At 57.1% G+C, this 13,375-nt stretch overlaps 1 protein-coding gene across 1 annotated transcript in view; it reads left to right on the forward strand.

The window, feature by feature from the left end:
- The window catches only part of Ttyh3 (tweety family member 3), a gene marked incomplete in the record, with an annotated part of 29,971 nt that overhangs the window by 6,102 nt on the left and 10,494 nt on the right, over positions 1 to 13,375 (forward strand). Inside the window, 10 exon segments of the mRNA XM_055598550.1 lie at positions 6,464 to 6,633; positions 6,897 to 7,008; positions 7,129 to 7,349; positions 7,680 to 7,775; positions 8,476 to 8,548; positions 8,791 to 8,866; positions 9,856 to 9,911; positions 10,578 to 10,670; positions 12,307 to 12,399; positions 12,581 to 12,717. Coding sequence (XP_055454525.1) covers positions 6,464 to 6,633; positions 6,897 to 7,008; positions 7,129 to 7,349; positions 7,680 to 7,775; positions 8,476 to 8,548; positions 8,791 to 8,866; positions 9,856 to 9,911; positions 10,578 to 10,670; positions 12,307 to 12,399; positions 12,581 to 12,717 — 1,127 coding nt within the window.

Here is a 13,375-nt window from a genome sequence, read left to right on the forward strand (position 1 = left end):
GGCTGCACGCCTGCCATCGCTGCGCTTGGAGGTGGAGGCAGAGGACCAGGGATTCCAGGCCGCCTTCCGCTACAGAGGGAGTTCAAAGCCAACCTGGGCTGCGACATGTGACCCTGTCTCCAACCCACCTTCTTTCCCTTCCCACCTCCTGTCAGACCCTGCCTCACTGGATGAGGGCTCCCTGCTCCCGGGGGCCCATGCCAGGTCACCTGGCCACTACCTGGAGCTCTTGGTCGTGCTCGGCGGGGGGGGGGATAGGGGGGGTATGTACTCTGTTGCTCTGGCCCCTAAGCGGCAACTGCCTTGCTCAAGGGGCTTATTGTTCATTCTACAACTCTTTCCTAGAGGAGCCCCTTCCCCAAGTAGCATAGGGACTGGACATTTCCGTCCTCCCTAGGCAGCAGCCCCTTGAACTGGACTCATGGACTGGGGCTCCAGGCCTCCCCCTGTGGACCCAGCTTTGGAGCAGTTTTGGGTTCCCTTGTCTGATACGCAAACACTCCTCACCCACAGGCAGTTCTGGTAAGGCCTAAAAGAGGAACCTTGCTATGGAGCCAGGGCCCTGGGGTCAGGGAGATGGGCAGTACCTCACGTGGTCACCAGGGGATTTACATGTGACCATACTGGACATGAAGTCCCTTCTGTAGCCATGTCAAACTGGGGTGCTCATGTCTCTTGGTGGTTTCAGATGTTCTTGGTCTAGGCTGGGTGGCTGCTGTAGCCCAGCACCAAGACGATTTGATAGGCTTCCTGTGTCACAGGACTGGAGATGGGGCTAGGGGAACACTTTCCTGGGGGTTACCTGAGCTGAGGGGCTTTGGTTCCAGGAGGGAGGGACCTGTCAGCATGTCTGACAGGGGCTGCCTCTAGAATGAGGCCCGAGGGACACTGGTGTGTGACTGCACAGCTCTGGGCACCTCGACCTAAAACCTGCAGCAGGGAGGGCGGTGAGAATATGCTCTCTGGGCTCCTGCTCCCCGATTCTCTGGGCTCCTGCGTAGCAGCCATCAGCTGCACACTCTCTAGACCCTGCCACGAACTCACTGTCATGGAATTTGTGAAACCCAAGCCTGGCCTGGTGGAAAATCTGTTTTTCATTTCTGGCCGGCATCACTGGTTCCGCAGCCCAGTGTGTTGGGGGCGGGGGGCCCGTGATGTTTCAGCCAGCTCAGCACCCTGGCTGCCTATCCCGGACAGTGGGTGGAGGACCCGGATCCCCACTGTGGAGGCAAGCATGAGCTTCCTGGCTGGCACTGGGTGTCTGGAAGCACAGATGGGTTGGCTCCACTCAGTGGTCTGGGGACCCCCAAACCTCAGCTCGGGGAGTCTGGCCTGTGGCTCCTACGTGCTGAGCCAGCTGTATGCATGCTCAGCTAGTTACATGTCCCTCGTGATCCCTGGACATCGTCTCAGCCTGGAGGACCCTCCCCTTTCCTCATGCTGGCCCAAGATGCATGCACACTTTGTCTCTTTCCTCTGGCAGATGTAGGTTGTCATTGAAAGCTTGCTGCGCAAGGAAGGGGCCCCACTGCTCTGCCTTCTCTCACCCCTCCTGTCCAAGCCCCAGCCTTGTGCCCTGGGTCCCTTCCTGCTCTCCGAGCCCTTTCTGGGCTCTGTATCCCGGGGCCATCTTTGAGCCCTGGCTCTCCTAGGGCACCTATGGAGGAACCCATGACCCCACAGTGGCCATCTGTGTGAGCCACTCTGTCCTGTTTCCCGGGGCCACTGAACTGTGCTGATGGAGTCTTTCGAGCCCCCTGGTGGCCCGGAAGGAATGCACTCCAGGCCTACATCCTCAGGCTATCGCAGGTCCGCTCTGCGGTGATTTACCTGTACTCTGGACAAGCAGGTGTGGTTCTGCGATGGCTCCACCCTACTCCAGGCAGACAGACAGGACTCTGCTAGCTCGTCTCTATCCAGGAAGGTAGTTGTTAGTGCTCCGTCTAGACGACTGTTGAGATGCTTCCGCAACTGCTGAGAGCCTCAACGATACAGTGCTGGCTGGTCTTGTGGCAGCTTGACACACAAACTGGAGTTATCTGGAAGGAGAGAACCTTAATTGAGAAAATGCCTCCATGAGATCCAGCTGTACGGCATTTTCTTAATTAGTGATTGATGGGGAAGGGCCCAGCCGTTGTGGGGTGGGGCCATCCCTGGACTGGTGGTCCTGGGTTCTGTAAGAAAGCAGGCTGAGCAAGCCAGCGAGCAGCACTCCTCCGTGGCCTCTGCATCAGCTCCTGCCTCCAGCTTCCCGCCCTGACTGGGTTCCTGTCCTGACTTCCTCCAACAAAGGACCATGATCTAGAAGTATAAGCTGAATAAACCCATTCCTCCCCAACTTGCCTTCTGGTCACGTATTTTACCACAGCAGTAAAGCCCCTATGACAGCTCCATCTGGAGGTTTGCTCCTGGCCTTTGGCATGTGTGAGAGGTGCATCCTGGGGAGCTGGGCGAGTCATAGTAGGAGACCTCTGGGAGCCAGGGAGGGTGCTGTCCCCTGCCCATCTCTGCTGGGAGCCTGGCTTCCGCAGCCGCACCATGGCCAGTAGCTCAGGACAGGGATGGGTGAGCCTTTAGATTACTTTTACCGCAGACGGAAAATTCCATGTGGTCAGAGCCTAGATGCTGAGTGGCATTTCCCATTATCATCCTCAGTGGCCTGTGGGCAGTATGGCTGCCCTGCCATTGAATACATTGGCCTAGTGCTCTGTGGAAGTGTGTCCTCTGAGATATGGCCGGAAGAGGTCACGCTGTCTCAGTCATCTGTCCCACGGGGCCTGGAGGTGTCTAGGCTGTCATGCTTTCCCTCGGTGTAAATTGGAGGGGGCTATCACTTCTGTTCTTAGGGCTGGTACACCTTTTACTGGCTGTCCCTGGCCTCAGGCACTGACCGTGAGCATTCATTACAGTTGGCCGCATCTGGGAGGAATAGGCCATGCCAGAAGGTCCCCCCAGTCTCCTGGGATTTGGGAGGCTCTTTGTTTATCCCTGTTGGGATTGAACGCTTCCTCTGGGCACAGGTCCCCTGAGTAGGTTGGAGGATAGTCTCTCTCAGGCTTTCGGTAGAGATGTCAGCATCATCCTGTCTCTTCCATGAGCTTGACATCACCTTCTAGCATCCTATTGGTGATATGCAAGCCAACCCTGAGGCACAGAGGGTAGAAACATGGGCAGAAGGAGTTTCCTAGAGCTGGCCAGACCAGAATGGAAGGGGAGGGGCAGGCGTGAACACTTGGCTGCCTTGAGAGTAAGGAGCTGAGAATGTCAGGCCCCTGGTGTGACTGTCACTACGTGTAGGTCTTGTCTGGCTTTGGGATTTTGCGTGATGCCTTTTCTGTAAGCCCTCGGTACCAGTTTTTGGGTGGCTGTGGGTCTTTCTTTCTTTCTTTCTTTCTTTCTTTCTTTCTTTCTTTCTTTCTTTCTCTTTGGGGTTTTGTTTTTGTTTTTTAAAATAGGGTTTCTGTGAGTAGTAGCACCGGCTATCTTGGAACTCACTGTGTAGACCAGGTTAGCCTTGAACTCAGAGATCCTGAGGGCTGGGCTTAAAGGTTTGCACCACCACCTAATCAATCTCCCACCCCCTTCTTAGGCAGAGTCTTACTATGTAGACCAGGCTGGCCTCGAACTCAGAGATCCACCAACCTCTGCCTCCCCAGTACTGGGATCCAAGGCATTCACTGCCACCGTAAGAGCAGGAGCCCTGGGACTCACCAAGGCCACACCTGTTGGTATTTGTATGTGTGGGTGTGACTGTGAGCAGATGCGTGAACACATACCTCAGTGTTTGTGTGGACAGGGAGTGCTTTCCCCGCCTTCAACCCTCAGTTGACGGGACTTCCTCACACCCTTCTGTGGATTTTTTTAGGGGCTCCCCACAAAGATGAAACTCAAAGCCTTTATTCCCATCAGCCTCTGTATTTTCCCAGGGATTCCACCGGTCATGGTGACTCTGTTTCAGACGCTGACCTTGGCTGTTCCCTGCTGCCGGATTGCCAAGCACCCCTGCCCGTCTTTATTATTTGAGTGTGTACGTGTGTATATGTGTGCACCCATGCACATGCCTTGGTGTAGGTGAGGACAATTTGTAGGAGTCAGTTCTCCTTCCACTGTGTGGGTCCCGAGGCTTGAACCCAGGTCTTCAGGCTTGATGGCAGGAGACCAACGCTGCTGAGCCCTGTCACAGGCCAGTGCTTATCTATCCCGGCCACTCCCATCCCTTCAGGAGACCTTCCTGTGCAAAGGCTGTCATCAGCTGCGCCCCTGTGAGTCCCTGGCACCGTGTAAGCATTGGCCCTCTGCAACACAGGGGTGTGATTTGTGAACAGGCCTGCCACCCCCAGCCCAGATCCTGTCATGAGCACGCCTTACAAAACATGTTTTTTCTTCCAGCAAATGGGAGGAAGTGGCTCAGCCAGGGAGCCCCTGGGCCTGCAGGCCTGCCCTGGCTGCAGAGCCGATGCCTGGGGCCTGCCATATTTCTAAGATCCGTCCCCAGCTCCTCTCCAGTGAGGAGACTATATTCTAGATGTGTGGGCCCAAACAGGGCTGGCTGGCATGGAGAGCCATAGGTGGCCCTCTAGCACCCAGGGCGAGAGTGGTCAGTCCTTTGCCCCTAACGTGAGGAAGAGACCTACAGGGGATCGGCATGCCTAAGTGTGAGCAGGTGGCCACAGACCCAGAGGGAAGCCAGGGGATAGTAACTCAGGTGTGCTGGTCTTTACTGGTGGCCACGGTAGGGCCTAGTACCACACTGTAAGCCCTGGCTGTGTGAGGCCCCTATGACTGCCTGTGGCCTCCAGGCAGGGCCTGGATTCTGTCTCTATTGCCTGCTGCAAGCTGGCGGTCCCCCCTGTCTGTGTACTCCTGGTCAGCCCTCCTGGGCTTTGGAGGGCTTTGGAGGCCTTTCTGGTGTAAGCACTAGGGCTCACAGGGTGGCTCTTGGTAGCACCACCGTGTACACCCATTCCCCTCCACACAAGGATGGTGGGCCTTTACCATATACTGCAAATGTAGCAAGATGCCAACCTCCAGGGCCTTGCAGTGCCCAGGCTTCTGAGTGGCTATAGGGTACAGTGTAAAGGGACAAGGCGAAGCTGGTGGGGGATGGGCTTCCTCCAAGGAAGCCACCTCCAGTGGTCCCTCAGCATTGGGCTTTGGATCACAGAACCCTCGTTCTTGGCCATGTTAACTGGACGTGCAGGCAGCACCTTCGTGGCCAGATGGAAAGTGAGGAGGCCTGCCTCCAGGTGTGGGAGCCAGCTGGCTTCTGGGAGGGCAGGGAGCGCCATGCTTTTGCTGCCTGGCAACTGTCTCCTGGGAAATGGCCCACTGGGTTGCTGGGGCTGTTGATGGAACGGCCTGTGGTCCCAAAGGAGCTGGGCAGAGAGTTGTCCTACCTCCGCAGATCCTCCAGCATTTGGCCCCATGGAGGGGTCCCTTGCTCCCCAAGGACCATCACCAATTCCTCCCTGACTTGGGAGGCCGAGGAGAGGTTGGGGTGGGGCCAAGAAAGGCTCAGTCAGGGAGCCTGGGGACAGCCTGGACAAGGTCAGCAAAAGTAACTACCCAGCATCCTTCAGCTGCCCCGGCTGGTGCTCACCCTGCTTCCGTACCCTGCACAGGAAATGAGCTGAGACCACACTTCCCTTCACACGAGCCCCCGAGAGAGCTTGTTTACTGGCCTGTCCTTTTTGTGTGCTTCTCTAACACAGGGCGGGATGGGGGAGGACATACTCCACACTGCACATACAGGTCGGCGGAGTCGTTCAGGAGTCAGGAATGTTCTCTCCCTCCACCATGCGGGTCCTGGTGTCACTCAGGGAGGGACCCCTGGGAGCAGACACCGTTATCTATTGTGCTATCTACCTCACAGACCCTACTTTCTTGTTTGTTCTTAAAGTAAGATTGATTTCTCTTTTCTGTGCTTGGCTGTTGTGCCTGCGTGAACGTCTGAGCACCACACGCATGTTTCCGACCTTGGAGGGGCAGCGGGCTGGGCGGCAGGCAGCCCACCAGCTGAATAGAGGCCTATTCAGGGGCCAGAAGAGGGCGTCAGGTCCCTCCTGAGGGTTGTTTCAGACAGTTGTTAGCAGCAAGGGTGTAATGAGTGTTGAAACCTGGTCCCTTGGAAGAGCAGCCAGTGCTCTTACCGCTGAGCCATTTCTGCAGTCTCAGCTTTTTTGTTTTGTTTTGTTTCTCAAATAGAGTTCCGTTACGTATTCCATAGCCTTGAACTCACTGTATAGCTCACACTGGACACCAGGTCACAGCAGCTCTCCTGCTCCAGCCTCCCAGTTTCTGGACTTACAGCCATGTGTCAGGGAGACCCATGGCTTCTGAGGTTTCTTTACTGGGGAGAGAGCTTGGCCAGGCACACTGAGAGCTGCAGAGCCACTGGAGGAGGGGCTGACGTGGAGCCTGTGTCGGCCTCACAGCGGCTAACGTGCTTCTTGCCGGCTCTCAGGCGCTGCTGCTGCTGGGGGCCGCTGCCCTGGCCTGCCTGGCCCTGGACCTCCTCTTCCTGCTCTTCTATTCCTTCTGGCTGTGCTGCCGGCGGAGGAAGACAGACGAGCACCTGGACGCTGACTGCTGCTGCACGGCCTGGTGCGTCATCATCGCCACGCTGGTCTGCAGGTGAGCCGCAGTAGGCTGTCCCAGAGTGGGGAAGGGTGGGGTCAGAAGGCTGGGGGCGGGGTTAGGGAGAAAGGAGACCGTGGAGGGTCTGGGCGGGGCCAGAAGAGGGGCGGGACCCAGGGCTGGGAGGACGGGATAAGGGAAGGGGCGGGACCAGTAAGATTGGCTGAGGAGGGTATGGACTGGGGGCCTTTGGCGCCAGGACTGGGCCAGTGGGAAGGCTTGGCTGCAAGCTGTGCATCCGATGGTTCTGCCTCCCCCAGCGCTGGCATCGCAGTGGGCTTCTACGGCAACGGGGAGACCAGCGATGGCGTTCATCGAGCCACCTACTCCCTCCGCCATGCCAACCGCACAGTGGCAGGGGTCCAGGACCGCGTGAGTGGCTGGCTGGGAGCGGCCTGTCTGTTCTAGAACCTTCTGTGTGCACGTGGGACGATACGGTAGTGCAGGTGATATTCTGTGCCTGGGCTCCAGCTCATATTGCTTCCCTCGCAGGTGTGGGACACGGCCGCGGCCCTGAACCGCACAGTGGAGCCAAACCTGCAGAGCCTGGAGAGGCAGCTGGCCGGGCGGCAGGAGCCACTGAGGGCTGTACAGCGGCTGCAGAGCCTGCTGGGGACACTGCTGGGCTACACCGCTGCCATCCCCTTTTGGAGGAACCCCGGGGTATCGCTGGAAGTGCTGGCTGAGCAGGTGGACCTCTATGACTGGTACAGGTGCGGCAAAGCCTTTTCCCACCTTCCTGGGCAGAACATCGACCCCTTGGGACTGCCTCGGCTCTAGTGCCTTGGGCCTTATAAGTTGCCAGTCACAGCAGGAATCCCTGTGGGAGGAGGGGATTGCCTTTTTAAAGAATTGACATCAAGTCAGGCTTGGTGCTATACAATTGTAATTCCAACACAGGGGAGGCTGAGGCAAAGGGGCTGGGAGCACCAGGCCAGCCTGGGCTAAATGGCAAGACCCTGCCAAAAAAAAAAAAAAAAAAAAAAAAAAGACATTAGTCCCGGCTGTTTATTCATGCCTGGACCACACCTGTGTGTCCACAGGTGGCTGGGGTACCTGGGCCTGCTGTTGCTTGACGTCATCATCTGCCTGCTGGTGTTGGTGGGCCTCATCCGAAGCTCCAAGGGTATCCTGGTTGGGTGAGTCAGAGGGGAAGGCGGGCCCTGTGGGCCCACGGATAGAGGGATGGGTGATAGTGTGAGGTAGTACGCACCGGGGCACCTCACAGAGCTCTGGCCACGAGCATCCCTGTAAGAGCGGTCTTCCTCCCTGAGGTGCAGCATTGCTGTGACCATCGTAAACTCTCGCCTGTGTATGGTTGTTAGCCGTGCACCTCCCTAAGAGTCTGCACAGGGGTCACATGGCTACCTGGCCAGGTCTTGAAATGTGTGTGTGTGTGTGTGTGTGTGTGTGTGTGTGTGTGGCGGGGTGGGGACACCAGGCAGCCTGCACGGGTTCCCGCCCACCCTGCTATGTCAGCTACCTTGAGCAGTTGACCCACTGGTGGGCCCATCTCCTCTGGAAGACAAAGGTGACAGCTTACCAGTGGGGCGGCTGCACGGTGATGTCACTGTTCCAGCCACCTCTCACAGTGTGGATTTGACACTGTTGAGCCCCAAGAACCCTCCAGCCCCTGCCAGTGGCACCTGCATGCCTCACAAGGATGAAATGTGTGTCAGGGATGTGTGTGTGTCCCCCCCCCCCGCCAGGGCTCTGGGAGCCTGGCACTCTGTGTGTGTGTGTGTGTGTGTGTGTGTGTGTGTGTGTGTGTGAGAGAGAGAGAGAGAGAGAGAGAGACATCCCCCTGTTCCCAGCCTGACGGGCCTTCTTCATCCCAAGGGTCTGCTTGCTGGGTGTCCTGGCCCTGGTCATCAGCTGGGGTGCTCTGGGCTTGGAGCTGGCCGTGTCTGTGGTGAGTGGTGGGGGACCAGGGGTTGCCACCTGATGGGCTTCAGCGGGGAGGAGGAAGCCAGACTCCTGTCACCTCTCATCCAGCCCTGGGTCACACAGCTTCATGCTCCCCGTACTCTACTCTGCATCCCTGGATGAAGAACAGGCCCCAGGGGCAGACTCTCCCTGAGAACTCTAGGCAGGCATGGCTTCCTTCTGAGGCCCAGCTCAGTCACTGGCCCTTTCTTGCTTTCCCCACCTCAGGGCTCCAGCGACTTCTGTGTAGACCCTGACACCTTTGTGACCAAGATGGTGGAGGAGCACTCGGTACTGAGTGGGGGTGAGTCTGTGGCCAAGGGCGGCACTGCAGTGAGCGAGCTGGAAAAAACAGAGCCTGTCCGGCCCCCACTGGCCTTTGACCTCAGGGAGGCATGGTGCGGGCCAGGGGCCGGTGCCCCAGGCTGCTTCCACAGAGGCTGCATCTCTGGCGGATGCCTGAGGCAGAAACCCCAGCTGTGTTTGTGAGGCACCTCCCTGGGAACAGAGGGTGGGAAGCCCCATGGGGGTGTATGGGCTTTCTTATAGTGGACAAGGGAGAGCCCCAAGACATGGTGACATAGCCTTGTAAACGCTTCCTGAGGTCAGACACAGCACACACCCAGAATCCCAGGTCTCAGGAGCCTATGGCAGTAGGATCTTGAGTTCCAGGCCAACCTGGGCAAGACTCTTAAAACTACAAAAGTAAGACATAACCAAAAGCTTCCCGAGGCTGCTGGCAGCTGTGACAGGCAAGGGAAGAAAGAGGAAGTAGAAGCACAGGCCTCTGACAGTGGCAGCTTGAGCAGGTGGAAGTGGGCAGGGATGTTCCTTCAGGGTGGGGCCAGCAGGACTTCCTGGCACACTGACTGCAGGGAGAAAGTGAGGAGCTTTGTCCCTGGTCCTACAAACCCAATGGAACACAGACACCTAAAGCTGAGCTTGGGGACTGGTGCGGAGACACCGATCTACCCACTGCTCAGAGCAGGAAGACCTGCCCCTGAGCGTACTGCACACTTAAGGGCCCCAACCTGAGGAGGGTCTCAACTCAGCCACGGTCTCCCTGGAGGGCCCTGCTCAGGCTCACACACATGAAAGCATACATACCTGTGTGTGAGTGCATGTACATACAAGTATGTGTAAGCACATGGATGCAGACACGCACCATTTTCACCCATTGGCGCGTGTAGACACCCAGACACAGGCAGACACACCTGAGGACGATGTGAATGCGTGTACTTTTCGTGCAGACACAGATAGGACCTGCCCTCAGCCCCCTCCTTCTTTTCACAGAGATTTTGCAATACTACTTGACTTGCTCGCCCCGTGCCACCAACCCCTTCCAGCAGGTGAGAGCCAGGCTGGTCCTGGGTGGCCAAGGGTGGGGACGCAGGGTGGAGAGAGGCTGAAAGGCCGTGGGCCCAGCCTCCAAGCCCGGGTAGCTAAAGCTGCTGGCCCCTTAGGCTCTGTGCAAACCCAGCCTGGGGGCGCCAACCTGTTGCCTCATCCTTGCGGTGATCTAGTGAATGTGTCTTGGGATGCCTTTCGTTCTTTGGGCTCCCTCAGCAGCCCCACAGGACGGGGGCTAGCTGACTGGCAAATGTGAACAGGTGTGGGAGGGCCCCTAGGGGACACCTGTAGCATGCCGTCTGCTCAGGGCTCCCAGTGGTGGTGTTTAAAGAGTGGCAGCTCCAGCTAGCCAGATCCTGTACCACTGCTTGTTCCGCCACTGGGCTAAGAGAAGCCTTTCTTTGCATCCCAAAGACATACCTCCACCGAGACGCTTTTGCTCTCTGAAAGGAGCGCTGGCCTTTTAGTGCCACCTCAGGGGATGTATTTTGCCCCCTATGTGGGCACCTTCAGGGAGAAGGGGTGTCCTGTAGCCTGCAGGGTGGAGTCAGGCGTGACTGGCCTCCTTGGGGCCTGGCGGGCTGCCAGTGCTGGGAGGGCTGGGGGGATGGGGTGGGTGAGAGGCAGCTGGCAGCCGCTGGACTCCACGCTTCTCTGTGGAGCAGAAGCTGTCTGGCAGCCACAAGGCTCTGGTAGAAATGCAGGATGTCGTGGCCGAGCTGCTGAGGACTGTCCCGCGGGAGCACCCAGCCACCAAGGTGAGGGGCTGTGGGCGAGGGCGGCCTGGCTGGTGGGGGCCGGGCTCTGAGTGCTCCCCTTCTTCCCCATAGAGTCTTCTCACCCTCCCTTCCCTCACCTCCACCCCTTTTCCTGGGCATTTTCACAGATTTGTGAACTATTTGAGAGGCTGGCGGGATGGCTGGGAATGTGGCCTGTGCCCTGAAGCCTGACAGCCTGAGTTCAATCCCCGAGACCCACATGGTGGCAGGAGGAAGTGACTTGTAGTATAGTCCCCTGACCTTCGTGTGTTTGCTATGGCATGCTTACACACACACACATACACACCACGTAAAATGTTTGTGTTCTTTATACTAGAAAGTAATCCAGGCATAGTGGCACAGGGCTCAGGAGGCTGAGGCAAGATCTTTGATTCTGGGCTAACCTGGCCCACATGGCCAAACCCTGTCAAAAAAGCAAGGCCTGGCTGGGTGTGGTGGCACATACCTGACTCCCAGTGAACACCAGGGAAGGGTCTGGCCTCCAAGGTCACCTCAGCTTATAGGGAGGGAGGGTCCAGCCTGGTGCAGTGAGACCCTGGGTCTCGCTAGAATGGTGGTGAAATGCCTGGCAGGCATATGAAAGGCCCTGGCTTCCATCCCAGTACTGGGTCCTTTCCGAACTGTGACTCTCCAGGGCTCTGGGCTGAGCCTTTAACCCAAAATTTGAGGACACAGCTCAGCCCAGCACACCAGGTTCTGTTTTCCTAACACCAACTCCCTTTAGTGATGGTTCTCAGCCAGGTGAGGTGGCACATTCCTTTAGTTCCAGCTCTAAAGGCGGGTTCCGGGGGATCTTTGTGAGTTCAAGGGTAGCCAGGCCTACATAATAAGACCCTGCCTTAAAAAAACAAAACCAAACAAAACCTCTCTTACTATGCGGTAATACTCATGCTTGGGTCTCTGGAGTGCTGGGTCACAGACTTGTCTGCCACAACCAGCCTCAAATACAGCTTTTGTAAAACTTATTTTTAACTTTGTTTTCTGTGCATGGGTGTTTGCGTATATGTACCATGTGTGTGCCCGAGGAGGACATGGGCATATGTACATGTACCAAGTGTGCAGGCCAGAGTAGGGCATGGGATCCCCTGGAACTAGAGTCCCAGACGGTTGTGAGCTACCATGTAGGTGCTGAAAATCCAAAAGAATTGGAAGAGCAGCCCGTGCTCTTAACCCTGAGCCATTTCTTCTGCCTCCTAAAATAAGATTTCTTAAGAGCATTGACACATGGTGCATGAGTTTCTCCTATGACAGTGAGGGAAATCTAGCCAGGCCTGGTGGTGCACACCTCTGATCCTGGCACCGAAGATGCTGAGGCAGGAGGATTGTGAGTTTGAAACCAGATTGCAGTACATAGCAAGACTCTTGGCAAAATTGATTAAATTAAATCTGTCTTTTACCAGTGACCACACTGGACACGTATTTGTGGGTTTCCTGGTCCCTGTGTTTCCAAGGCATGCCCAGGCTTGCCATTTCTGAAGACCTAGGGGCTATGTGGAGACAGGGCTCGGGGGTCTCCGTGGCTAGTTATGAGAGAAGCACCCTGGGGCTCTGTGGCTCCTTTGGGTCTTCCCAGTCAGTAGGCTGACATCAAGTGGTGTGTGACTGTCCATCCCAGGATCCTTTGCTCCGGGTCCAGGAAGTGCTCAATGGCACGGAAGTGAATCTCCAGCACCTTACCGCCCTGGTGGACTGCCGGAGCTTGCACCTGGTGAGTGAGGCCACCGGGCAGCTGGGGCGGGGCAGCTGGAAAGAGGTGGGTGGTCCTTGGGATGATGGTGGGTCCTCTGTCCCACCTTACGGATGTCCAGGGTGGCCCAGCAAGTCGATCTCACTGCTTGTCCCCAATTCTCTCCCCGTTTCCGGGCTTGTGTCCTGTTCTTCCTGCTCAGGACTATGTCCAGGCACTGACAGGCTTCTGCTATGATGGTGTTGAGGGCCTCATCTACCTGGCCCTCTTTTCCTTCGTCACAGCCCTCATGTTCAGCTCCATTGTCTGCAGCGTTCCACATACCTGGCAACAGAAGAGGTAAGGTTTTCACTGGGGTCTGGGAGCTTGGCCCTCCAGAAACTCAGGTCCTGGTCTCCAGAGGTGAAAGACACCTGCTTCCTCAGCTCCTAATACTTCCCAGGCCTCTGAAGCACGCTGAGGGCGGCCTGCTCTTAGGCAAGCCTGTGCTGATAGCGCAGCGGCGATGGAGATGGAGATTTCCATCCAGAGCAGGCGAGGGGCAGAGGCAGGCTGTCTGCCCCCTTGTGTTGGCTTTGGCCCTACACCCTGAAGGCTGCTGCAGAGTGTTGTGATCCCAGGAACAGCCGTGCACAGCTGTGGGCGGGAGGGTTTAGCTTCTGCAGTGCGAAGCTCGGGGGGGCCGCACCCTGCTGGGCACCCGGATGGGACCCTGTGTCTTCATCTTTGAAGTCAGGAGTCCTTATGGCCCCTGCCTCAGTCTCTGCAGCCTAGGAGCAGGTTGAAGAGGCGTGGAGTTGGGCTTCTTTCTCCTACACCTCAAATCCTTCCATTGAGGCCATGGGTGCCAGTTTCGGCCCAGCTCAGGTGGCAAGAATGTCAGCTCAGGTTCGTCCCCTGTGCTATGCTGTCATTCTGCTCCTTTCCCTTTGGTAGTGATGGTACAGAGGGTGGCGATGGCTGGGTGTGGTGGAGACAGTGATGGTACAGAGGGTGG

This window comes from Psammomys obesus, unplaced genomic scaffold, assembly GCF_907164565.1.
Source record: "Psammomys obesus unplaced genomic scaffold, mPsaObe1.curated_primary_1811, whole genome shotgun sequence".
NCBI lineage: Eukaryota > Metazoa > Chordata > Mammalia > Rodentia > Muridae > Psammomys > Psammomys obesus.